Source organism: Chenopodium quinoa, unplaced genomic scaffold (genome assembly GCF_001683475.1).
Source record: "Chenopodium quinoa cultivar QQ74 unplaced genomic scaffold, ASM168347v1, whole genome shotgun sequence".
NCBI lineage: Eukaryota > Viridiplantae > Streptophyta > Magnoliopsida > Caryophyllales > Amaranthaceae > Chenopodium > Chenopodium quinoa.
In genome coordinates this window covers 1,259,779-1,287,480 of record NW_018744874.1, presented here as the reverse complement: position 1 = coordinate 1,287,480, position 27,702 = coordinate 1,259,779, and the positions used below count along the sequence as shown (strand labels likewise).

General features: G+C 35.6%; 2 protein-coding genes across 4 annotated transcripts; one reads left to right on the top strand and one right to left on the bottom strand.

The window, feature by feature from the left end:
• Positions 1–6,231: 6,231 nt before the first annotated feature.
• LOC110705055 (thioredoxin M3, chloroplastic-like) lies at positions 6,232–9,065 on the bottom strand. Of its 3 annotated transcripts, none has more exons than XM_021882881.1 (3): positions 8,729–9,065; positions 8,372–8,613; positions 6,232–6,778 (listed from the first exon to the last, which is right to left on the bottom strand). In XM_021882881.1, the coding sequence occupies exons 2-3, from the start codon at positions 8,592–8,594 to the stop codon at positions 6,459–6,461; spliced, it is 543 nt and encodes a 180-aa protein (XP_021738573.1). In that variant the 5' UTR covers positions 8,595–8,613; positions 8,729–9,065; the 3' UTR covers positions 6,232–6,458. The 3 variants fall into 3 exon arrangements, with proteins under 3 accessions (XP_021738573.1, XP_021738574.1, XP_021738575.1); XM_021882882.1 differs by having other exon boundaries at positions 8,805–9,065; XM_021882883.1 differs by having other exon boundaries at positions 8,950–9,060.
• Positions 9,066–9,349: 284 nt separating this feature from the next.
• On the top strand, positions 9,350–25,799 carry LOC110704869 (pseudouridine kinase-like). Its single transcript, XM_021882682.1, has 16 exons — positions 9,350–9,547; positions 10,187–10,289; positions 10,662–10,709; positions 11,202–11,299; positions 11,449–11,563; positions 12,254–12,336; positions 12,746–13,304; positions 13,945–13,999; positions 20,284–20,338; positions 20,473–20,531; positions 20,686–20,783; positions 22,996–23,047; positions 24,019–24,082; positions 24,878–24,973; positions 25,098–25,170; positions 25,391–25,799. Exons 1-16 carry the CDS (start codon positions 9,443–9,445, stop codon positions 25,501–25,503), a joined length of 1,776 nt encoding a protein of 591 aa, XP_021738374.1. The 5' UTR covers positions 9,350–9,442; the 3' UTR covers positions 25,504–25,799.
• Positions 25,800–27,702: the final 1,903 nt, after the last annotated feature.

Here is a 27,702-nt window from a genome sequence, read left to right as displayed (position 1 = left end):
GGATCAGCAAGTCTCGGACGAATACGTCCAAAGGGAACCTCAGCCCATACTGAAGTTGTCTTGTGTACACCCCCACATATCCCAGGGGTGGACGATGGATCCTATCGGATGCCACAGGCATTCGGCACCATTACCCATCAGCTTCCAGGATGCCGTAATGCAATTCAATCTGCTCGGCAAACCGATACTTGTCAGCATTCTCTACCCACCACGAGTAGGGGCGGTTCTTTATCATGGCCGAAGCTACTTCGGCATCCTCCCACTCCGAAAATCCAGGGAGGATATCCCAAAGGATGGCGGGAACTTCATCGTCCCGCCCAGAAACGCTCGGCTCCTCCGTTCCTTGAGGAGGAGCCGAAGAAATGGGAGTCGCCCTAATCCCTTCAGCAGGGTCAGACTCTGCTCTCTGTCCATTCCAGGTCCCAGTCCTGTTCCTAGGATCGAGAATCGGCCTTGCTCTTCTTGGAGCATGAGCCGTACCTCTAACTCCTCTCACCATTGGTGAGTTTCGAAGAAAAAGTCGAAAAAGGGGGAAAGAGTTCGAATTCGAAGAAAAATAAACTAAAATCAAAGGAAATTACCTTAATCTGAAGCGAAAGTTGCCGATTTACGAAATTGGTAGTGACGAGTCTCAGTTTCTAAGCTTAATGCTCGGGGAATTTGCGAAGTTTTGACGCGGGTTCTTGGGTTTTCTCGAGAATTCTGGGTTTGTGTCGGTGAAGAAATGAGGAGAGATGACGCGCCTCTGATTATATCTCCAGAATGGGAATTCTGGGAGTCCGCGCTTCAATTTCTCTTAAACACCCCACTAAGTAACCGTTAAACACACGATCTCGTGATTAAACCGCCCATTATCCGTCCAACTTCCACATTATCGACCAACCGTCGTTATTTCATTAATTACGGTTTAAATTCAAATTTTTGGATCAGTTAAATCACTTGCTTCCCTCCTTTTTCTGATTAATCAAACCCGACCCGTCATCCTTCCAAATCGGGTCTGGGGGGCAAGTTGTTTGGGTCCAATTTAGTCCAATTGGGCCCAGGCATCAAACGATCCAATTAAAAGCCCAAGGTCAAGGATCAACTCTCCAATTGTGCTAAACTCAAGATCAGTCCACAAGGCAAGTCAATTGGGCCAAGGCCCACATCCCCCATATATGCAAAGGTACATAAGCCTTCAATTCATTCATTTAATAAAATTATCACTATATTTATTCCTTTTTCTACTTCTTCTTCCAAGTGCAAGATAACCCCAAGGGGTTGTGGGGTTTTTTCTCCCAATTGGGGCCCTCCCTTCACCACCCCTATGGGGATGGTCTACAGGGTTCATAACTACTCCTCTTACTACATGACGCTTACCTAGCCAACGCTTAGATCCGGCTCTACCCAACCTTTTCTGGTTCACTCCAACATTCCCCACTTGTCCAACTGTTGCTGAGCAGTTTTTGGATATCAAACGGACCTCCCCATAAGGTAATTTTAATGTGGCCGATTTCCCTTCTTTTGCAATCAGTTTCGCTACAGCACCCGCTGCTCTAGCTAATTGTCCACCCCTTCCAAGTGTGATTTCTATGTTATGTATGGCCGTGCCTAAGGGCATATCGGTCAAAGGTAGGGCATTTCCCATTTTTATAGGAACTTCTGTACCAGAAACAATGGTATCTCCAATTATAGCCCCTCTGGGATGTAAAATATATCTCTTCTCGCCATCCCCATAGTGTATGAGACAAATGTATGCATTTCGATTAGGGTCGTATTCTATGGTTACGATTCTACCATATATGTCTTTTTCATTCCGTCTTTTACGGTATAGACGCCATGGGGCTGGGTTGGCTGGTTTGGGAAATCAAACAAACCAGGTTTATGGTGCGCTTTCTTCGAACGGGTTTCAAGCAGTGCCCTCAGACTTATTCTTTATTGGAAAGAATTATTTGGTACAGAACTGTTTTAGTTGTTACATGGAGGCTGCATCGTCTAGTGCGGCTTCATGATAAAGAGAAAAAGCGTAAAAAGGAAAAAAGATAGTCGAAGGAAAGGATCAGTCAATAAGAACGAAGTAGGAAAAAACGGATCAAAGAGTAGACAGGCCATTTATGATTCCAGCCTAGAAGACTAGTTAAGGGAAGGAGCAAGAATGACATTATTCACACAAAGCATCAAGCAATTAATTCTCTTGCATAGCTTTCTCTCTCTACACATTGTACTGACTTTAGCATCGGAGGGACCTTCCTCGGCAACACCCCCGAGGCTAGTTTACGTGTGTTTGCTGTGCAGGAAACCTTCGCCCCAACATCACTTGGACCGAATCCAGTCTTCACCACTTCATCGGACCTTCGGCAAGGTACCATTGTTTTCACCCGAAATAGTCCGTATTACATACGGGTCTATTGTCGTTTAATCACAAACTGAAACACAATCATAGTAATGATCCTTGTTCCATTTTAGTATATAGTCTTACTTTTGTAATGTTATTGTTGAGATTTTTACCCATTTAGCTAGCTCGATTTCTTTTTGTAATGTTCGCCGAAAAAATAGTTTTTTTAAAAAAAAAAAAAATTGTGTCTAAACAGCCACAAGGGAAATTGATGATAATCAATCCGCAGAATCCTCTGAAATCGGGACGGAATAAAACTCTAACCTCGTAGTTTCGTTATCACTCTTTACAAGCTACCGATCGATGATATTTGTGTTGGTCAAATAAAAAGACTTCTATAGAGATCAATAAAGCTAGTGTAGTATTCAGTATTGTAACATATTCCTATGTGTTAGAGGACCATCTCAACCAAAAGCTGGCTTGAAATGTGGATGCAACACAGGCCCACCCATACCTGGTGCAAATTAATTCCACTTTGAAGGAGGGGCGGATGAGATTCGAATCCGTGACCTTTGTGTCACGCTGGCTCTGATACCATGTTAAAGGACCAACTCAACCAAAAGCTTAAACTGATGGTTGAGGCCCAGGAATATGTTTTATACTCCATCACGCCCCCTCACACGAGAGCCCGTTTGGGCTAGAAGTGTGGATGCAATATGGGCCCTCCTCATACCTAGCGCTTAATATTCCACTTGAAAGTGGGGGGTGGATGAGATTCGAACCCGAGACCTTTATGTCATGTTGGCTCTGATACCATGTTAAAGGACCATCTCAACCAAAAGCTTAAACTAATGGTTGAGGCCCAAGAATATGTTTTATACTCTATCACTATGTATTATGTACTAAGGGCTTGTTCACATATACTGAACTGATTGGAGCTGAATTGAACTGAACTAAACTGATTGGAGCTGAACTGAACTAAACTGATTGGAGCTGAACTGAACTGAACTGAACTAAACTGAAATTAAGTAAATGTGAACAGGCCTAAGTAGAAATGAGTTTTGGTAGGATTCTACATTTAATTGATGCTATTTAGGTAAAACTTTCCAATTCCAAGTATATTAACAGCATGTCACATGCAACATTGCTGATCTACCTTACCGAAAGAAAGTTGGAAAAATTAGGACGACGACAAAGTCAAAGACCTTGAAACAAACATCATCACGTAATTTTTTGTAATTGATTAGCTAATCATGCTGAAAATTCATTTATCTATTTATAATATTCTACCTGATTGATAAACTGATAAATCATGCGTCCTACCCTTTAATTAATTTCTACAAATTATTTTGAAATGAATTTTCAGCAATGCTAAATAAATGAAAAGGTAGATAGAAAAAAATGACAAAAAATTGCTTCTTCCACCATTTTCAAAGAATTGGTTTACTAAACAAATACAAGTAATGAAAATGGTTATGTCACAACTTATTTTAGATAATTTCGAAAAAAAATATGGAGTAGTAATTGAACGAGAAATGAAGACGGATGCTTTTAATTATGCCACGACATGGTGAATTGTAGGACTAACACTTTTTTTGAAAAACATTTGTAGGACTAACACTTAATAATCAATAAAAAAAATAAAAAATAAATTATATTACTCCCATTTTTGACTGAAAAGTCAACAAAATTGAACTGTATCGAAATTGGAAATTAATTGCGCTGACCTAAGCTTAAGCCATACTTGGACTAGCTTCTATACAAAAAGATTAAAAATATACACGGATTTAGTAAAACATGGCCCTTATAGTCCTATGTTCAGAATTTCCTAAACTGGCACAAAGGAAGAGAGGTACAAAGTAGGGCTGGCAATCCCTAACCCGATCCGATAACCCAATTCGAAACTGACCTGAAGTTACTGAGAGAAAATCGAACTTGACCCGATCCGCACGCGAACAACCCTAATTCGATCCGATTTTACAAAAATTTCATATTTCGTAATAATATTAAGTTTTACATAATTTTGGTTGTTTCTAAGCATAACCCGAAATCGACCCGAAATTTGACCCGAACCAGACCTGCTGATCCGAAATGCCACCCCTAGTACAAAGTACTCTTGCCATATTACTACACATACCATCGATCTTTTATTTTTATTAATTTTTAAGATACGGGGAAATTCCCCTCCTATCACAAGAGGGGGGATGAGGAATAGAAGAGTCGAATCCAGGTTACACTGGAGGAGATGGAGGGACTAACCATCCCTATGTAACACTTAAAAATAAAATCATGGGGATATCATTTTTTTTTATTCAAGTAAAAATAAATTTCAAACACCTTATGGCTAACACAAAGTCTTATATGTGGCTGGCCACACCGTGTGACAGCGGTTACTTCGTTAGTGTAATAGGGGTTACTTGTCAGTGTTAAAGAGGTTACTTCGTCAGTGCTGTAGAATTACTCGATTAGTGTTATAGGGGTTACTCAATTAGTATTACAAGAGTTACTTGATCAGTTTCATATGTGTTACTTTGTTCTTTTATAAGTGGTCACACGGTATGGCTAGCCGCACACAAAATGAGGTGGTTACTTTGTTATTTTATAAGCGACCACATGCTGTGGTCAACTGTACATAAAAAGTGTTGTTTATATTAGCTCAACTTAATTATCTTAAAAGAGGACAATAAAATGATGACTATAGCCCATGCCCATCACGTCGTTATGTTATTACTCTTATTAGCGTGTGTTAATGTGTGCCTTGTGAAACAATGTCGTTTTAAATCAAACTAATTAATTTTTTTTTTTTTGAGGAACTAATTAATTAATGATCCACATTATATCTTAATACTTTATTTTCTACAAATTTCTGAATAGTCAAAAAATCTTGATCCACCAAAACGGCTACTGACGTCAAGAATTGGCCGTTCTAATATCGTAAAGGTCTTGTTGGAAAAAGACGTAGTAATCCAGTATGTTGCCAGGATGGCAGAGATCAAAAAGATTATTCAAGGGCTAATTTTTAATTATTTTTGTAATGTTATTCAATAGTTAGCATCAAGATAATTTTTTTTTATAACACATAAAAGACGATAGCATCAAGATAATTGGAAGTTATAATAATGGAAAGGTAGCATTCATATCAATATATTATTCATAATACCCTCATGTTTTTAGAACTTTAATTCCATTAAAAATGTACATTCTAAATTAAACAATAATTAAATCATAGAATTGGTGTTTTTGTGACCTAGCTAGGACAAAAAGAAATTTTATTTAATGGCAAAAGAGCATGTAATGTTGATTGCTTAACAAATGATTTTTACCTTTGCGTATTAAATTACTTTTAGGCTTTTAGATATTTATAACTACCTTAGGGTATTAAGCTACTTTATTTTAGTCTTTCAGACATTTATAGATTATAACTATCTTAGGATATTAAACAACTAACATAAGATTCAATTCCCCTACAAAAAAATTAATTTAGAAAACAAAGAAAAATTGATTCTAATAATCTCACCTTTGGTTGGTACGCGGATAATAATCCTACTTATAGATTGTCATATGCAAGTAATTGTTTTTTTAGCGTTTAGAGAGCTACAAGGACGGGGTAAAAATTGATCCCATAATCTCTTGGAATCGGGAGGGAAGATCTTAGCGCTTGAGTTATCCTTCACTCTCATATGCAAGTAATTGCGGGGAGGGTGATTTACAACTTATTTTTCACAGGAAAAAAAACAAAAAAACGATAAAAAAAATTCAATATAGGAAGGAACAGATTAATACAGTGATTACAGTCTACTTCCATTTAAAAAAATATATAAAAAATTATTGAGTCTACCAAGACTGGAGTAAAATTCACAGTATGAAGGAATTGGCCCAATGGGGCATGAACAAATGGACAACTTTAATCCCACATCGCCACCCATATGAACATGTAAGTCTTGTATACAATAGGTGTACAATATACAACAATCTTGGTCACTCGCCCATTCTAAATCATATAAAAATCACCCCTTTTACAAAGTCAACTTTTATGCGATTTTAAGCGTGATGTATACAAAATACAGTACACCTATTGTATACAAGTAAATGCCTATAGTTTCATGAACATCACTAAAAGGCTATTCACATTTTCTTCAGAAGTTTAAGAAGCCAACATTTTCTCAATGGCAGCCACGTAGAATTCCTTAGGCATGGTGCCGATGACACTATCTTGTTTCATTCCATTTTTGAACAAAAGAACCACTGGAACGGCTTTAGTATCATGTTCTTCCGCGATTTCAAAATCATTGTCAGTGTTGAGTACAAAGCAATCGAGTCTCCCCTTGTATTCCACAGCAATTTCATCGATAACTCGGTGAACCATCTGACAGGGCCCGCACCAACTTGCGTAGAACTCAACAAGAACTGGAGATTCATTTTTCAAAACCAGTTTGTCCCAAGACTTCTGTGTTACTGTTGCAGCTGCACCACATACATTCGAATGAAAAAAGGTGAAATTTCAACCACATCAGTGTAATTTCAACAAGTCTGGGGTCTGGCATGAGCTTCACAGCATACAATGAAGCAAACTGCCAAACTCCACATCCTTTAAACATTACAACTTTACAAGAAGTTCCAAAGTTACATTTAAACCACTGAAAGCAAAAGTGCAAAGAAAATATTCAGCATGGCAAACCATGAAATTGTCCATTGGATGGCTATTGTTTTACCAATTTGCGTCTGTCAATTTTAAAATCAAGTTCAACTTCAATATTACTATGTTCCCAATCTTAAGACTTGCTGAGAAACCTTAGCCCACTTACAGTGGAGTAGAGATCAACTCATGAAATGAAGCTCTCAAACAAGGCCTAAGAGCTGAAGTCAGTCAAAGAGGCTTTCTTGACATAGCACAACCAGTTAGTCTTTAGTTGGAATTATGTGCCAAAAGCAACATTTATGTTAATCTGTGCATGTACTTTCAGTTAATTACTCAGCATACTTACTCGAGTGCAAAGGTAGTAGTATCTTCTTGAGGCTTTATCTTCAAAATGGGTCGTTTAATTCAGGTACCTAATAACTCAATTCAAGATGGCTAAGCAAGCATTCAATTTGGGGTTGAAATGTCGAAATAGGTCACTTTTGGGTTTGTGGACAGCTAGCTTAGTATGGAATTAAATTGATTTCAAGTCGGCTCAATTTCGAGTCATGCCAGTACCAAGTCATCCAGTTTCAGAAATGGGTCAGGTCAGTTTTGCCAGCCCCTGCAGCTCCCATTTCCAATACTACTTTCTGCTTTTGTATTGAAGTTTCAAAGCATCAATCAATCAATCATCACTAAGTTCTACAATAACATTGCCCTGCATGCCCAGAGGCGAACTGCTCAAGAAGAACAAACAATTGTTGCTCATGGCTCCTGTCTAAGAGGCATATCATGTTATAAGACTACAGCAGGTTTCCTAGTTCTTCCTAGGTCCAAAGACTCCAAACACTGGCATAGCCAGAAGCACAGACGATACTAAGACCTTATAGCTCACAGCTTAATCCCTTTGAATCAAGGGCGTGACAAAAATAAATATACTGTGACCAGATTTTATTTTGCAGCAGGTCCCTTATGAACAACAACTCATCGGTTTCATTATTGCACTTAGCTCAGATAAGCCCACTAACGTACTCCACGCCCAATCTAATATTCTAACCATCAGGTAAACGTCCTTAGTCCTCATCAGCTGCCTAATTTTGGTCCAAGTTTGGTAATTTTAACTGTAGATTAGCTAAATACAGCGTATGTTGTATTGATAGCATTGCATTAACTCTGAAAATTACACTTTTAAAGATAAAATTACAGCAATGGCTAACTTTGATTATTTTTAGTTCATGTAGCCAACCCCACTTATGGGATTAAGGCTTTGATTGATTGATTGAATGGCTAACTTTGATCTTGGAAAACCATAAAAAGGCAACTGAGGCATCTAAGTGGGGCGCAGGGAGTAGCTAAAAGCTTTAACTTGTAGTTGAAACAAGGATGATATAGGAAAACATAGCTGTAGATGAGAGATATGTGGGGTAAGTACTTACTCTTGGGGTGGCGTGAACAGACTACTGAAGGGCGTCGTGTAGCTCTGAGAAGCCCTATGTGATTTCGCTGGTGATTTCGATGGTGTAGAGACAGGAAAGACAAGGCTCGCAGTAGAGACACTCCCTGACTTTCATATGCAATTGGAAATCTGCCTTTTTGTAGCTGGATACCATGACAGCAATCTGAATATGACATAAAGGCTATAGAGGCTGCTGATGCCATTTAGGAATGATGATCAAACCTGAAAAGCACGCTTAATTTTAATTCCAGTTTAAAGTCTGCAATGATATTGAAAAACGAAACAACACAGCCCAAATCATAGATTAAACCTTATGAGGCATCAAGTTTAAACTTACCAAAAAAAGTTACACAAGATCACAGTAAAGATAAGTGACACAGATATCATCAAATAATCAAAGAAATCTTTTAAACCTGAAAATCCAATTTTCTTCTATAGTTCTGAGCTTTAAGTCATCAAAATTATGTTTGTATTTCTGAAGCTCATCAGCCTAATACTCAAATCCAAGTTTTAGTCTAGGAAACTTAATTAGGTTTTTCCCAAGTCACAAAAACCAACCTAGTTTCAAACATATATAGACCATTCACCACATCTTTATTGAACTAATATATGAGGTATCCCAGTACAGCTTCAACAACGAGACATACAAGCTACTGCTCCCCCCCCCCCCCTTTATTCAGAATTCATGTCAATATACACCCCTCCCAAGTCACAAAAACCAACCTAGTTTCAAACATATATATAGGAAAGAAACTTGACATATATTACCTCCGTTTTTTTAGTGACACCATTTGACTTTTACACTATTTATGCAATACACTTTAATATCTAATTTTTATAATTTTACAATGTTGATAATTAGTGATATTATAAGTGCTAAATAGATAAGCATAATAATAGAAAAGTGTCAACTAAAAAAACGAAAGTAATATCTCAAAGGGTTAAATTTGTCATTTCATCCAATAAAATGGGGGTATTAATGTATTTCTCATATTTTCTCTTGTAAAAGAGTAGTCCATTGTTAGAAGAACAGTAGAAAGGGGAGAAAGAGATGAAGAAATCAAAGACAATGGCAGTTATAATCGGAGGGATGGTGTTTGATATTCATGCTACTGCTTCAATTCCTGCTATTGCCAAAACCACCACTCCGGGCAAGGTTTGGGTTTTTTTTTTTTTTAAAAAAAAAAGCTCTAAATATGGAATTGGTTTTTTAATTTTCATTATTCCGAAGTATGTAATATATGGATTTTTTTTTTTTTTTTTTCTGATTATACTTTACTTTTGTCAGAAATTTGTGATAATTGCTTCAGTTGCCACATTTTTCAGGCTTTGATTTGGTGGGGTTGAGATGATTGATTGGGTAATAAAGTGTAATGATGATAAATCCCTTGTTTATCATGACTTGGGTGATATTTATTTGTTTTGTTTGTTCAATCTATAAATCATGCTTAGGCTGATGTGTTTGCTGATTCTTAAAACTAATTGATTGTATAAATTTTAATAGCTTCAGAGGTTGGATTGTATTATTTGTTGTTATTTCTTTATTTATTTGAGATATTTGTTGATAAAAAATTCTGTCTAATATGAAGTATCAAGAAACAAGCACCTCGATTAGTAGAATAACAAATTAAGAAAAACTGTTGTCAAACTGTTGTCAAATCCTAGTCTAATTCAATGCCAACTATTTTTCTTGTTAGTAAGTGGAATTATTTGTGTTTTCTGAATTTGGGCTGAATTGAAATCAATGACATGAAAGAAATGCTGGTTCTAAAGCATATTTCTTATTTCTCTGCAGGTTGAATTTATGCTTGGAGGTGTAGCAAGAAATATTGCCGAGTGCCTGCTAAAGCTCGGAACAGAATCGTTCATGATCAGTGCTCTGGGATGTGACCTGGCAGGTGCTTTTCTATTTTTATGATGTTGCATCTTGATTTCAATTGTGCTATAACCTGATGGCATTTCTTGCATATGCTAAATGACTGTATGCAGTAATGCAGTTGGTTGTGTTGTTTTATCAATAAAGGCCAAGTTTGTACAAAAATTTGGCTCTACCAAATACCAAATCTCTCAATAAATGCTGTCTAATTATCTTTAAAGAACACAAAAATTTAGTACTTAGTAGTTAGTTCCAATTCCACTTCTGCTTGTCAAAAAGCTAGGTTATAGCTTGTAAGTGTGTTAATGAGACATGATTTATCATATAGATTAATCTAGTTCTTATAGGATCTATACGTCAGATTATGCCAAAAATGACATTGTTTGCTAAACAGGAGACTTGTTGTTGGAACAATGGAGATCTGCAGGGTTACCGACGGAAGGTAAGATTCTAAGCATCAACTATGTACCTTATTATAGTATTATAGATGATACTAGTGCCTTTCATAGTCTCATGAGGCTGTTGTTTAAAAAAAAAAAAAAAAAAAAAAAAAAAAAAAAAAAAAAAAAAAAAGCCTTTCTCTTGGCCCTTGTTTGGAAATTTGTTGGCTGAAATACTACTTTGCAACAAATAAGTAGAGGGTAATTCTTGCGATACATTTGAATTTTTTATTACTATAGAAAGTAGCAAAGCCACTTGGTATTCAACACTCTTTAAGATAGTTTTACTACCTGCCTGTCTCAAGGCCATTGGGCATAACCACTAATCAACATCATCTACATAGAAGCATCCTTGGAAACCTAAGTTAGATATTACTCCATAGAATTTTTATTTTTTATTTTTTTAATTTATTCACAGTTTCCAACTAATGCTGTAAAGGATAGAAAGAAAATCATACCTTTCCCCTTGTAATATGTATGATCACATTGAATAGGTATACAGCGAGGCCCAGACATTACGACTGCTTCTGTATGCAACATGTTTGATGTTAATGGAGATTTGACATCAGGTGTTGCCAGTGTGGAATCAATTGTGAGTGAGTATTCATCATTTGTACCTTGATATGTGTATGTCCAGTTCTGACATGGCTTTGCTAAGTTACATGTTTAACAATTTTCTATTTGGAACTTCGCTACATCAAGGAACTTAAGAGCTAAAGTATCTTAATGCATAAAATTCAGGAAAGATGTGTTACTCCTCAGTGGATCCAGCAATTCAAGTCCATTGTACATTCTGCTCCCTTGATGATGGTTGATGCTAATTTGAACACTGACGCTCTGGAGGCTTCTTGTAGAAGTAAGTCTACCTATCTCCATTGTATCCCACAGGGTAGTGAGCTTCTAAATTTTGTATTTCCTCGTTACGCATATCAAACTAAGACTTGGTCGTTACCAAACATATTATCTCATGTCCTGGCCTATTCATTGGTATTGCTGAGGAAGATATTCTTTCTCATTCTACTTTTTGCAGCCAACTTGCATTTTAGTGTGTCATATATTTTCTCTGTTTTCTTAAATTTCCTTCTCTTTGGTTTAGGATGTCTATTTAAGCGGTCACATTCCTTGTATGAGTAACAATTGATTTATGTTTCTGATGTTTTTCTTGAGGCTATTAGTTACTGACAATCATCTATAGGTTTTAGGCATTTGAAATCATCTATAAATTACTGACAATCATGCCCAAATGAAAGAGAAGGAATCCAAAGTTATATACAATCATCTATAGGTTTTAGGCATCAGAAATCCAAATTACAGATTAATTTTATGATGTCTTTGTGTTTGTTACTTGCTGAGATAGTAGAGATGCTTCCAAGTTTACATGGGTTTCTCTATTCTTCATTTGTCGAGATTTTTCTTTGTAAATTTTGCTTCTTTTCCGTTTTTCTTTTCTAAATTTTGGATTCTTGACATGACCTTTTAAATACATTCCTCGATGGTTGTTTCAGCATCTTATTTTCCTCAAGCTTATGTGAATTCTACATTTCAGTGGCCGCTGCTTTTGATGTTCCAGTATGGGTTGAGCCTGTTTCAGTTGCAAAATCAAAAAGAGTTGCTGCAATTGCCAACTATGTGAGTATATAATATCTTTGCTCTAATACAGTTAGTTGACATTGAATAGGGGGACGTTGTATGATTTGGAATTAAACCAGATACAAATATACTGCTGGATCAAAAAAAGTGGTAGACATCAAAACTCTAGATCTAAGTCCTCTAACTTTGAAATGATGCTTCTTAAATCAATATACTACTGGAATAAGAGGTACTCACTAGTTAAAAGGTATTGCGAAGTATAAATCACTGTCATGCTACCCTCTGCCAAGAAATGTCTTTTTCTTACATTGCTTCTTCAATCTTTGTAATAATTGAGTTTATTCTTTGATTATAACCAGAATTTGGTCCCATGGTAATTAGCTGTCTTACAAATTACATACATTTGTGCTCTAGTTCCTTGACTTGAACAGCTTTATCCTTTTTACAGATTACTTTTGCTTCTCCCAATGAGCATGAACTAGTTGCGATGGCAAATTCTTTGTCTAATGAAAATCGATTTAGCCCTATCCAGAGGGATCAAAACAAAACTTCAGTAGAGTCCTTGTTCAAGGAGCTGAAACCTGCAATTATAGTTTTGCTGCAAAAAGGTATCAAGTATGTGCTAGTGACGCTTGGACCTGATGGTGCATTCCTATGTTCTGGAAGTGGGCCTTCAGGTTTAAGAGAATGCTTGAAGAGCACAAAAGTTTTTAATGGAAAGAGACAAATATTTGATATGGTGAACAGTAGATGCTCTACACATCAATATTTATACCCTACGCCTTATAAAGGAGGTTCTCGGCTATTTGCAATGCATTTTCCTGCACTTCCTGCAGCAGTTGGGAGAGTTAGTGGTGCTGGAGATTGTTTAGTTGGTGGGGTGCTTGCATCATTATGTGCAGGTTTGGATGTCATGCAGAGTGTAGCTGTTGGTGTTTCTGCTGCTAAGGTAGCCATTGAAGTGAAAACCAATGTGCCTGACATCTATAATTTAACAGCAATTGCAGGTACAAGCCACTGACGAACTAACCTGCCTATCTAACTCCCACCACCCTGAACTCAATTTTTCTGTTTTGGTAAAGTGACATATAGAGGAAGTCTGGGGGTACCTCTCACACTTCTTTCTTTTTTTACTCACCAATTTTAGATTTGTCAAACATGAAGTCAGATATATAAAGAGAAAAAGATATTTTTTGCAACTTTTCTCTTAGATCCTAGAAACATTGGTTTTAGACTTTTTCTTCTTTTCCCTAGTTCCTCTTTGTAAGATGACTAGGGTTCTCATGTTATATTTGACCTTTGTTTATTAAGCTTGCTCTCGATATTAATGTTTTTAATGACTAGGTTACATTCTGATTTCGTCTTTCAAGCTCGTTCTCGACATTGAAGCTGAAACTTATTAACTTATTACAATGGCTTTTTCTGTGGACCAAAATTTTCTGATTTTACGAGGAATGTATTATCTTTTTATCAGTAGTCATAGGATCATAGTTTCAGATGAATAGTCTTACATGACCAAATTAACTGAACACAAGTTCTCGTGTACTTTAATCTTGAAGGTTTTGAGGAAAATCATAGAACTTTTATGTTGCCTGGATTATTATTGTGCCTTTATAAAAACGTTGATGTATATCTCTGCTAATGCAGATGATGCAGGTGCAGTATACAAAGCTGCGAAAGTCGTGTTCCAAGAATCTATGCTGTGAAACTCTCAGAGATGATCGACCCGTTGGTTAACGGATTCAACAGATTTTAGATTGAAAATTTTGGTATTGCAAGCCACTTAAGCCTTTTTGGCGTGAGATCAGGGCTTGGATTTGGTAAAACCTCCATGCAGGTAGGTGCTAGTGCTGGGAAAGGCTGGGTTAATGTACATGAGATTTTGATACGAATTTCATTGGGCTAATATAATTGGTTTGTTAATTTGGGACGGCTTTAAATGTGGCATATTGTTTAGGTCCGAAGGGAATGTGATACACTGTTGTTTTTCTTCCTTTCCCCTCTCGATTAACCTTGTAATTACAGTGTGACTGTTTAAGGTAACAGGGAAATTTTTTTATGTGGTTTACAAAACTTGCAATTTAATCACTGCACTTTTATTTTTGATAGATATTTGGCTTGTAATATAGTATGGCACAACATGTCATGCAATTCATCATTGAGATTTGAGAATGCTTGGTAGTTTAAGACATCTCAAAGGTCATGCTATATTGATATAAAAATATTGGTATACTTTGTATATGATGGTTTCAAATTTTCTTCTACAACTAATCATAATTTAAGCACAATGAATATCGAAACTAAAAAAGTGTTGCATATATCATTCCACATTCTCGCACGGCAAATTACTGCGCCGTATTCTTTCTACTTCGTATTTTTTTTGGGTGCAAATGCACGGCAAATTCCAGCCTTGTCTTTCCCCCTAGATTCATTCCATTATATTTTAAATATATTTTCTCCGTCTTTTTAATTGATACTGTTTGACTTTTACACTATTCACAAAACATGCTTTCATTGCTTTGACTCGATTTTGTGGCTTATACATACAATAAAACATATTCATATGGGATCTTGTTTGAATCGTTTCTATGTATATTTCATTAATATCCACTTTTTATAATTTTACAATGTTGATAATTAGAAATATTAATCATTAAAAACATGCGTTGGCAACTTTGAAATATTTTAATTTTCTATTTTATATCTCATAAATTATACCCAAAATTGCAACTACTTCCTCTATTTTTTTTACTTGACCTGTTTCTTTTATCATGCTTGCCAATGCAAAACTTTAATGATCAATAACTTAAATTTTCCATAAGTAAAAATTATAACAGTTATATATTATGATATTACTTATTTAGACAAATCCAAAAATATCATACATGAATATATTTTTCCTTACATATTATTCACAAAAGACGGTCAAAGAATGGGTGGTGAATAATGTAAAAGTCAAAGCGGGTCAAGTAATAAAGAACGGAGGAAGTAATATTTAACGAAGGTGCTACAAAGTATATACGTTTGTAACTTTGTATATACTTTTGCTACTTTTCATACGCCTGCTTAAAAATTAAATTTTCCAATAAAATATGATCCCAATAATTAATAAAGCCTTAGACTTAAATGATAATTAATGTCTAATAGTTTAAAAACTAGATGAATCTCGTGCCATGTACAATTTGTTTGTATTTTTCTTAAAATAATTTTGTGAAAATTTTAATTATGTGATAAAATTTGCTATTGTATTTTATGTGCGATTTAATATTTTTATTTTAAAACATTTTGTAAATTTCCTCTCATTCATTATTTACTTATATGTTTAGATTAAATTTCTATTTTAAAAGTTAATATTTTACATTTAATTAATTTAAACTTTAAAATCTCATTCGCCAATTTTACTTGTGTGGCATTTGAATTACTTAATTTTAAAAGGAAATTATAAATTTCTTATTTAATAAGATATAACTAAAATTTATAATTCTACCCGACGCGTTAACAAATTTTAATCCTACATGGAGCTCTAAAAAACTCGAAAAAAAAAAACCTCTCTCCCCGACGGTTAAATATGCTCATAGACATACAATATCATATCGGTTAAATTAAATAGCAATATGAGTTAATGTATTACATATTAAAAAGCAATATCTTAAAAAACAAAATTATCTCAAAAGTGATGGAACCACCCTCCCTCAAACCTACCTAAACCTGGCAAACAAGTCATTCAGGTCGGGTTCAGGTAGGGTCAAGTTCGGGTCAGTAAATGTTCGGGTCGGGTTCGGGTCGAGTCGGGTTGATTCGGGTTTCGGGTCAGCACATCGGGTCAAGTTCGGGTTAGGTCAAGTTCAGGTCATGTCAATTCGGGTCAGGTCTGTTCGGGTCGAGTCAATTTTTAAGATCAATTTTCGGGTCAATTTTGGGCCGGGTCAAATTCGGATCGAGTCAATTCGAATCGGGACTATTCGGGTCAAGTTTGTGTGGGGTCACCAAAATAAATTCACTTAAAAAATAGTTAGAAAAATAAAGTAAAATCGTTAAAAAAAATAAAAAAAAATTAATAAATCATGAGTACCTATTACGTAGGAAAGAAAGAAGCCCTATACTAAGTAATTCACTATTTCACCCTATTCACTTAGGATTCGGGTCAATTCGGGTCGGGACGATTCAATTCAATCAATTTGGTTTAAAATCAAGTCGGGTCACTTTAGGTTTCGGGTCAATTTCGAGTCAGGTCATTCGGGTCGGGTCACTTCGGGTCATCGGGTCATGTTCGGGTCAACTCTATTTCGGGTCGGGTTCGAATCGAGTCGGTTTAGTTCGGGTTCGGGTCAATTATTTCGGGTCAACTTTTGCGTTACGGGTCAGGTCATTCGGATCGGGTCAATCAGGTTAGGTCAGGATTGCTAGGTCTAAACCTACCTGACTCAAGTCAAAGTTATGTGATCGATCACCATCCACATTCCTGGCCGCACTCCCACTCCTACCCCACCACCACCACCGCAGCCGCGGCCTGATTCAGCTGCACCACCGCCGCCGCGGCCTGATTGACCTGCACTACCGTCGTCAACACTCTCCGACACTATCTTTGAATTCGCTTGAGTACTAGTCGCTGCCGCTGCCAGTGTTACTTTCAATTGGCTTTATATATATATATATATATATATATATATATATATATATATATATATATATATATATATATATATATATAGCTGTCAATTCGGGTAAATGGGTCGGGTTTGAGTCGGGTTAGTGTGGGTCGGGTCATCTCGGGTCGGGTCAGTACGGGTTAATAACGGGACCTATGCGGGTCGGGTTCGGGTTAACGTTGGGTCATGCTTGAGTCGGGTCACGTCGGGTCATACATCTTATCGGGTTTGGGTCGGGTTTAGGTCGGGTCAATAAAAGGTCGGGTTACATTCGGGTCGGGTGAAAAACAGGTCGGGTTACATTCGGGTTTTTACGGGTTTAAACGAGTTAGGGTCCTGTTCGGGTTCGAGTCAGGTTCGGTTCAAGTCAATTATTTGCGGGTTATAATCATGTCGGGTCATTATCGGGTTCGAGTCGGGTTCGGTTCAAGTCAATAATTTGCGGGTTATAATCACGTCGGGTCATTTCCTAGTCGGGTCATTCTCGGGTTCGAGTCAGGTTCGTTTCAAGTCAATAAAACTTTAAAAAAAAAAATTTAAAGCTCCAAATCAAATTGCATGATTTAAAACATTTTAAAAAATATTAAAATAAACAAGTGAATACTAAAATTTGAAAAAAAGGATCAATAAAAGGATTATAAGTAGTTATATGGAAGTTATTTTTGAAGATAAATTTAGGAAAAAATAAAATCATTTGGCTGATTTAATTAGACAGAAGCACTATCATCGATTCACCTCACTCACCTCATATAGCCTCAAATACGTTTAAATTCAGGTTAGTAATAGGTCGAGTTTAAATTCGGGTCGGGGCAATAACAAGTCGGGTTGAATTTGGGTCGGATCAATAACAAGTCGGGTTGATTTCGGGTCGGGTTTGTAACAGGTCGGGTTTAAATTCGAGTCGGGTTAGGAACGGGTCGGATTGACCTCGGGTCGGGTTAGTAACAGGTCGGGTTGAATTCGGGTTTTAACGGGTTAAATCGGGTTTGGGTCATTCTCGGGTTCGGTTCAGGTCAATAATTTACGGGTCACATTCGGGTCGGGTCCTCTCTAGGTCGGGTTATGGTCGGGTTCGGGTCTCAAATACTCGGGCCAACTCGGGTCCAGGGTTAGTTTCAGATCGGGTTAGGTCGGGTTCGGGTCACCATTTTTTTCGGGTTCAGACGGGTTAGGGTTAGGGTCGGGTTAGGGTTCGGGTCAGGTTAGGGTCGGTATTTAGGGTCGGTATATATATATTCACGTAATTTGTTAATTCATAAATAATTTTTATATGATTTGTTTATGTTATTTGAATCCATTTGTAAAAAAAATGCTTTACAAATGTAGAACACTTTTATACTGTGCACACCTCATATTTGTAATAATGATACTTGGCATAATTGTTCACAATTGTTGTAATAGTTGCATTCTGATAAGTGATGTAGATGCTGACAATTTGGATTTCTTTTTCGAACAAAAAAAACTTACATATTCCACAAACAGTCGTCATCTACACATAGAAAAAACATATTGTAATAGATTTAACATAACCTTAGTGATAACCGCAAATGATTAACATCTAGATGGTCAATTTGATATGAAAATTATATATAGAAATCAGCAAATTAGGCTCATAATCACGCAATACAATTTCACATTATGATTCTTAGTAATTAGAACCAATTATGTTTCTTTTTTTTGCTGATAACTTTTGTTTCTACCTAGAGAGAAAAATGGACGGAGAATTTAAGTCAACCATTGTTTACATGTTTTGGGCTTTTTAAATCGAATTTTATGATGGAAATAGAACCGAGTTATAGGATATTTATTAAAAATTACGATAATTTTGTATATATGAAATATCAAAAGTAAATCGATAATAAAACTCTACCACAATTTTATCATAAAAATCTATCTAAAATTCGCTTATTTAGCTTTCAATGTGTCACAATAATTCCTATTTGTCGCCTATGCGACGTGACACTTGACGAAAAACTAGAATGTCAAATGTAAATGTCTCGTGGTTTGACTACGAAATCCAACTTTATTTATTAGTGGTATGATATTAGATTTTAGTAAATGATAACCTAGTGAGAATTTTTTCATACTTGACAAGCAACAATATAATCTAAGTATCTAACTACCTACAAGGCTACAGTCTGATCTTATGATAACATAATACGCACTTTTCATACCCGAATATGAGCAACTCCAATGGTTGTAGCTAAGGCCTTGCTTGCAAAATTAAATAATCCTTAGCTACTAGCTTAACCATTGAAGCTAAAAAATTCAATTTGCTTGGAAAAAAACTTGCTAAAATAAAGCAAATTAGAATAAATAAAATGAAATTTATCAACGTAAATTAAGTAAATGTGGTTCATTTAAATAGTAAGCTAATAGCTACCCATTGGAGCTAAAATGACAATTAGCTTAAAAGCTTATGTGTCATGGCAAACTAATTCGACAATTAGCTTGCCATTGGAGTTACTCTAAGCAAACAATAACGTAGTAAGTCATAAGCATTTTTCATATGTAGTAATAAAAACGAAGTAGAATTCTTCGATCACATAATGAGCATCACAATCACAATCCACAAATAACTATATAAATTAAGTAGGTTTCATAATGAGCATCACAAATATTATATAGTCACACGGATTGCATTGTCACAACTAGAGTAGGTAATCATTGATAGGGAGTATAACATAACACGATTCGAATTCAATATGAAGATAGTGAACTCAAATCAAGTCAAACACGACCCAATTAGGTAATTTTAGACATAATATGCAATCAACCTACTTTTTACATGAAATTTTGTACATGGAGTGAATTGGAAACCAAATATGAACACGACCTAGTTACCCGTTTTGCCAGCTTTCAATACTCATCTGAATTCTCAAAAACTACAAAATACTAATGTGAAGTACTTTTTTTTTTTTTTTTTGAATAGTAATGTGAAGTACTTAAATACAAATAATCATTTTTAATTTTATGTGCTTAATAATTCAAACTTGTTACCAAGTTACCACCTAAAAGTTACCCTTCCCTCCTAGCCTCAAAGAATCTAGCCTGTAAACTCGATCGGGTTAATCTGTGAGAGGTTTCAGCCTCACCACCTAATTGGGCATTTCATCATACCTTAAAGAGGGGTTGTTTAGTTGTTTACAGCCTAAAAGCAAGACGTTCCTTATGATATGATTTACTCCGTACTGTAATTGATCTTCCTTAATTTTTGTTAACAAAAAAGCCCTCTTTTATTCAGTCAAATCAGGAGTGATAAACATAATTTAACAAGTTAAATACCTACAATATCAATCCAAAATTCCTTCGTTAATTCCAAACAATTTTGATTTTCAAGCATTTTCATCATTTCGATAATGGCGTTCCCTGGATCAGTCAACCCACTCGAGGTTTTTCTCTCTTATTTATATCATTGTTGGCAATTTTTAATCTAGGGTTTCATATTTTTGTTTACTTTTTGGAAAATCATTCAGAAAAATGTATTATGATTTAGCATTGAAATTCAATTAATGGTTAATTGTAGGTTGGTTTGCGATTGCTACTCAGTCCTACTGGTTCGAATGTGGTTGTTCGAACTGCATGGTATATTACTATGTTATATGATTTCCCAGAATTTTGATCAATTGAATAAAGTTTGTAAATTTGTATTTTTTGTGAAATTTTGATGTAATTAGTTTGGATTTGCATAAAATTTTAATTTTATTTTGTTGGGTTTTGTTTATATCGCCAATTTCAGCTGTTCTGTGGGGGTGGTATTGCCTGTTTATACTACTTTTAAAGCAATTGAAAGGGAAGATCCTGAAGAACAACGAAAGTGTCTTATTTACTGGGCAGGTTAGCAATATTATATCGCTTGCTTATTGTTTTTTCATTTTTGAAAAGTTTAATTTCAAGTGATATTGTGTTTTGTAAGGAATTTTGGTTTCTTTTGTTTTCGACTTAGTTCGTATTATTGTTTAGTTTCAAGTGATGTTGTATTAGTTTCCGACCTTGTTTTTCATTATTTAGTTCGTGTTATTGAAATTTAGAGTGGAAGCTAAGAACATTCCAATAGTGATGTTAACAATGTATAGTTGCCTTATTGTATTTTTAAACTACAATGCTTTCAAGCTACAAACTTTTACTATAGTTGGCTATAAGGAACACCTTGTAGAGTTGTAGGTTGGCTTGAGTGTTGCCTTTTTTTTTTTTTTTTTTTTTTTTAATTTTTTGCTGGCTTGTAGCTTTATTGAGTTACAACCACTCGTGGGTTAATTTTGGTTCTCCAATGGTTGTGCTACTACTACCTTAACAAAAATTGCAATCAACTTTACACCAATCATTGATATCTGGACAATCTATGTGTAAGTTGTAGCTACAAGTTTACTGTTGGAGAGGATATTAATTAACTTGCAAGCATATTTAGCTCAATAAAGCTTCAAGCTTTGGGGAAAAAAAGGGAATTGAAGGAACACATGCAAGCTTTAAGGTGTTGTGGCCAATCATTGGGGGATCTTGTAGCTTGAAGGTTTGTAGTTTGAAAATATGGCATGGCAAGCCAAAGTGCCAAACTACACCATTTTATAACATCTCCAATGGTGTAGTATGGGACTTGCTTGCAAATGTGCATTTCTTAGAAGTTCCAAGCTACTAACTTATTTACTACAATTAAAATCAAAATGTAAATTAACAGGTTTCATTTAAGTAGCTTCAAACCTTTCATGGCATGGCAAATGTTTTTGGCAATTAGCTTAAAATTAGAGATATTCTTATAGCTCACCATTGAAGTTGCTCTTTGTTTATCTCCAATGAAAAACAAATTGTCAATTTAGCTTGTCATGCCACCTAAAATTTCAAATTATTTTTCTTTCTAGCAAGTTTGTATCCCAGGGGTTAGCTACTAGCTTGCTTTTTAGATGAGTCCTACTTGTCAATGAATGTTGACCACCATGATTTCTCTTCATACCAACTTTTTGTCCAATAAAATTAGCTTGCCCCAAGCAAATTTCCCATTTGAGCTCCAATGGCTAATAGCTTGGGACATCTAAAAATTGCAGGCAAATCCCTAGATAATTGTTGGAGATGCTCTCATAAGGCATGCGAAACATAAGTTTATTTAAAAATTAGTTTTTGGGAAGAGGTTTTTCCTTAATAAAATACGACATTGATGGTTTGATTTGTTTCTCTTGGTGTTGGTGTATTGGTTTATTGGGCTTCCTTTTATCGTTTGTTTTAGAATGTGAAATTTTGAGCATTAATCAACCAATAACTTACTTCAAAATGTACCATGGGTGCTTCTGTTACCTGAATCTTCTTCCCTGTCTCACTGATGGTGCAGTCTCTGCTGGATTTAGCTCTTTGTTTTCCGACTATCATTCTTCAATACGTTGATTAGTACTCAATTAACTTAGGTCCTTTTTAATTTACATCTTGAATCTAAAAGCAATTTAGATGGCTAGATGTTCTCAATGTTGCTAGTTAATCGTGTAGGTAAAGTGGTCACCTAATTGTGATAACTAATACGTGGAACTGAGTCCTAGTTACCTTCTGTTGCTTAATTTTTCATTTTTTTTTACAATGAATTGTTACCTTCTTATGATAGTTTTGATTTGTGAAGCTGTTAAGGAGACTAATTTAATTGTATTGCAAGGATCTTTAACTTGCAGTTGTCGCTGTTATTCTTAAGTGAAACAAATAGTTGTGAACATTTGCGCTCATCAACTTTTCTTTCAAACAAAGATCGCTAAATTTTAATTCTAGAAAATTGCTTGCTAAAAAGACAAAGGATTGGAGCTATCATGGTTCACTTCAAGAATAATAATCAGCACTGCTGAGTTAGATTCATAAATTGACATCTAAGAAACATGGGTTATTTACCGGGTGATTTTATCAACTCCTATGTCAAGCTTGTAGGGGATTCAAAATCTTTGGCGTTTTATTTCTAAGAACATTGCTGATCACTTTTCTACTTTAGATTTTTGTAGCATCCTTAGTTTGTCGCATTGTCTACAGCATTTTTTATCTTTGTTTATTCACCATTTTAACTACAGCTCTTCTTTATATGCAGCATATGGGTCATTTACTGTTGCTGAAATGATCACTGACAAGCTCGTCTATTGGTACCTTTCTTATCCTTGGTATTTTATGACTATTAAGCTCTCAGCAGATTTCTCCTGATTAGATTTGCGAAGATCAAGAACTTCTCCCTTTTTTTTCCCCTTCCCGTGCATTCATGTGTCATGCTATCATTATTGTTTTTTGTCTAATTTTTGTATATGAGATGTTGAAGAATGAAAGAGATTCTTGCAATTCTTGCAGTACTTGCATTGAATATCTAATAAAGATTTCAGATATTCTTCAATCTCTTGCCAAAATTTAGTATCATACTTGATCACAAAGATTTGCTTGAGTAGAGTTATGCTCACTTGAAGGCCGGGCTAGTGTCCACTGGAGGAATAGAAAAATTGGATTAGAACACCCACCACCATCACCACCATGCACAACACAAAATAAGTATAAAAAAAGGGAGGAAATGAAAAGGTGAATCTCCCTTAGGTGATCTCTTGAAACTCATGGATGATTGATTGATTGATGATGTATACTTGGTGATGAATTTCAAGTGTGTCAGGTGTTGCAAGATTATTTTATAATGATCCTTTTCTTATAATCATTTGTGATTTACAAAGTCAATTGGGGGGAGGGGATTGTATTTTAAATTTTTAATTGTAGAAAATGATTCAGAAGTTATTATATATGAAGTATGATGAATAAGGTTTTAACCTTACTGCTTATACAATGTGTTAATGATTTAGAAATTGATTTTCCCCCAACCTTAATATACATTGCAGAAGTAATCATTTTCCCCCAACCAAATTACAATCCTCCAACCAAGCTGTCACCTTATTGGTGAAGAGAGCTTGAATACATATTTATAGATTAGATTTGTTAGGTCACTTGGGTAGATTCTTTATGGTTTTTCATTATCTGCTGATATTGTCTTTTGCACTTCATTTGTATGTACAAGTATTCACTCTTGCTTCTCAATTTTAGATTTTTGAACACTGAAAAGTTCCTTGTCTCTTATTGTCAGGTTCCCCCTATACTACCATATGAAGTTTGCTTTTCTTGTTTGGTTTCAACTTCCGTCAACCAATGTAAGCTTCATGTCATGGCATTTTACTTGTTTCACACGTGCATGTGTTGGTGATTTATTTGAAGGATATTGTTGTGGTTGCATCTTCTATAATCTATATTGTGAGAAAGTACCTTGTATAAACTATATATTGTATGATGGCACCCAAAACCAACTTTTCGGTTTATTATAGTCAATCTCTGGTTCTTTGACTTGTTTTCCTGTCCTTTCCCTTTTATCTCCACCCCTCCCCCCCCCCCCTCATTTTTCCTTCTGTGACGCACCCACTTGCATACACCTCAGCTTACATTTCTGCCCTTACAAAGTTAAGTTGCCTTGAGTTGAGACAAATTCTGTCTTAGAAGGCAATTCCCCAAAAAAAAAAAACAAAAAAAAAAAAACAGTTTAAAAAGGTTTTCTGAACAATGTGTCCTGAATTTTAATATTAACTTCTGCTAAACTAATGTGCATTGTGGAGTAATTGACTTCTAGCTTAATGTCACTGGTTTAGTTTTTCTTCATAAATAATATTAGTGAAGAGGGGATATAGATTTTTTTTTTTTTTTTTTTTTTTTTTTTTTTTTTTTTTTTGTGTGTGTGTGTGTGTGTATATAGATATATATAGCCTCAATTTTAACAAATTTTTCCTTGCTCTAGGTTCCCACCTCCAACCACCAAGAGCTTGGTGGTTGTGTGGACTGCAAGTAGATATTTTGAGGAAATGGGGTTGGGGGTTGGTGGTGTCTATTAGGGCCAGTTGGATTTAACTCATTTAAGTGCTATGCAAGTTGTTCTTATTATCTGTTTTCTATGACAGGGAGCAACACAGCTGTACATGAACCACCTGCGTCCTTTTCTCTTGAGACATCAAGTTAAACTTGATCAAATTGTGGGACTTCTGTATGGTGAAATGGTAAGTTATCTTTATTAGACATAATACGTTCTTTACAGCAAATAGAAACGAACCCGTTTGGCTTACTACTTACCAAATGTTGAGTAACTATTACTGGGAGCTAACAAGTTTTATGGACTTGCAGGCTAAATTTGTATCCGTGCACCAAGCAGAACTCCAATTTTTAAAGAAAATCCTTGTCAACATTTTTGAACCAGGTGCATGATTGGGCATGCTTCCTTTTATTTTCTAATATCCACTTCCATTAGGCATTATTAGACAGTACTACATATTTCATTTAATATTAAAAAAAAAACTATCAAATTTATCTTTCCACTTCCATTCTACTTGAATTTTGTCTTTCCATTTTGTGTTCTCCAAGTTAGTACTATGCATTTGTCTTTTACCTTCTCACTTTCTTCTTTGGTTCTTGAGCAGTAAATCAGATATTTAGAAGAACCCCGCACCCTAATAGAGGAGGTGTTGCTGCAATTGAAGGTCCGGCTGAACAAGAACAAGATGAGGATGTATCTTCGGAACCTGAAAATTGATTATTGTCTCAATGCAGTGAACTACTTCATTTTATTTATTACTTTTTAAAATCTTCTGCTGCTGATTACGAACAAATAGAGACCGCAAAAATCAGGGAATTTTATCTGGGTTAGTTTCAAATCTAGTTTCCTGCTGTTTTGTAAATAGATGTATAGAAAGTTATAGGTCTAGAACGTGTTGGAATGATTTACTGTTGCAGCTTATGAGAAACAGATTCTTCATACTAATACTACTATCCCTGATTCCTTGCAAAACCGAAACTTGTTAATAAAGGAGCTACTTTTTACTCCTCTAACGGCCTGTTTGGTATATAGTAATATATGATGGTAATGAGGATGAATAGTATATTTATTTCTAAGAAAATCAATGTTTATTTCCATGGTAATGTTAGTTTACCTCAAATTTCATGACCATCCATTACCATTTAGGAGTAATTTGGGTGGTAATGGACATTCATGAAGAACACATGTTTGTAATGAGATTGCATTCTCATGGGTATTTGACTATTTGGATGTCACTTTGCTTGTCAAACCAAACTAAGTTTCATGAGGCGGGTACCGGTTGGTTGTTTTGTAACGCTGAGTCGCAGCATCCATTGGGAGGTGGAGCTAAAGCTTGTGTGGCTGGGTCGGCTCTCCATTCTGAACTTCTAGCCTGTTTGTATGGTCTTCAACAAGCTCGTTCACGGGGTCTTACTAAGCTTCTTCTCCTTACTGACTGTTCTATTATTTCTACTTTACTTTTGTGCAAAGAATCGGTGGATATGTCAGTGTTCAGGACATCCGTAACATCTTGTCGGGTTTTACTACTTGTCTCATTAGAAAGGTTCCTAGGTCGGCTATTACGGAAGCTCATTCCTTGGCTGGAGCGGCTCGTCGTAGAGATCTTCTTTTTAATTTTTTTTGGAATTTTTTGATTTTTTTCGCCTATAAATAAAGATTGCCGAAATGTTTACCATGTTCCCAAATACCCTCTATTGGCTGGGTGGAACCATCCAATTTTCCTGTAAACAACCAATTTAACAGTTTACAACTAGCACCGATTTCATTAACACAAGCCTACCACGAACATTTCAGACAACATATAATGATCATATATGGTTCCAAACGGCATTATATGACCCCGAGATGTATCCCCTAAAATCTCAATGTTTTTCGACACCGAGCCCCGAAACAATTGAATTTTCTCAAAAAGCGTAGATATTAGCCTTCAATTTTGGAATTTTTTGACTTTTTTTCGCCTAAATATAAAAATTTTCAAAATGTTTATCATGGTCCCTAATACCCTCCGTGAGTCTAATTGGGTGGTGGAACCATCCAATTTGGCTTTATACGACCAATTTGTCGGTTTACAACTTTCACCGATTTCATTAATTCAAGCCTACCACGAACATTTATGACAACAAATAATGATCATGTATGGTTTCAAACAGCATTATATGACCCTGATATATATCCCTTAGAATTTCAAGCCTTTTAGTCATCGGGCGTCGAAACCTCCAAAAATTTTCAAAAAGCGTGGATATTAGCCTTCAATTTTGGAATTTTTTGACTTTTTTTTTTACCGTAATAAAAATTGCCGAAATGTTAACCATGATCTCTAATACCCTCCGGGAGTCCAATTGGGTGGGTGAAACCATCCAATTTGCCTTTAAACGGCCAATTTACCGGTTTACAACTTGCGCCAATTTCATTAACTCAAACCTACCACAAACATTTATGACAACATATAATGATCATATATGGTTCCAAACGATATTATATGAACTTGAGATGTATCCCCTAAAATCTAAAGGTTATTTCGACACCGGGCTCCGAAACCTCCAAAATTTCTCAAAAAGCGTGGATATTAGCTTTCAATTTTGGATTTTTTTTTGACTTTTTTCCGCCCGGAAATAAAAATTTCCGAAATGTTTACCTTGGTACCTAATACCCTCCGGAAGTCCAATTGGGTGAATGGAACCATCTAATTTGCCTTTAAACGACCAATTTACCGGTTTACAACTAACTTGCACCGATTTCATTAACTTAAGCTTACCACGAAATTTATGACAACAAATAATGATCATGTATGGTTTCAAACGACATTATATAACCCCGAGATATATCCCCTAGAATTTCAAGCCTTTTCGTTATCGGGCCTCAAAACCTTCAAAATTTCTCAAAAAGCGTGGATATCAGCCTTCAATTTTGGAATTT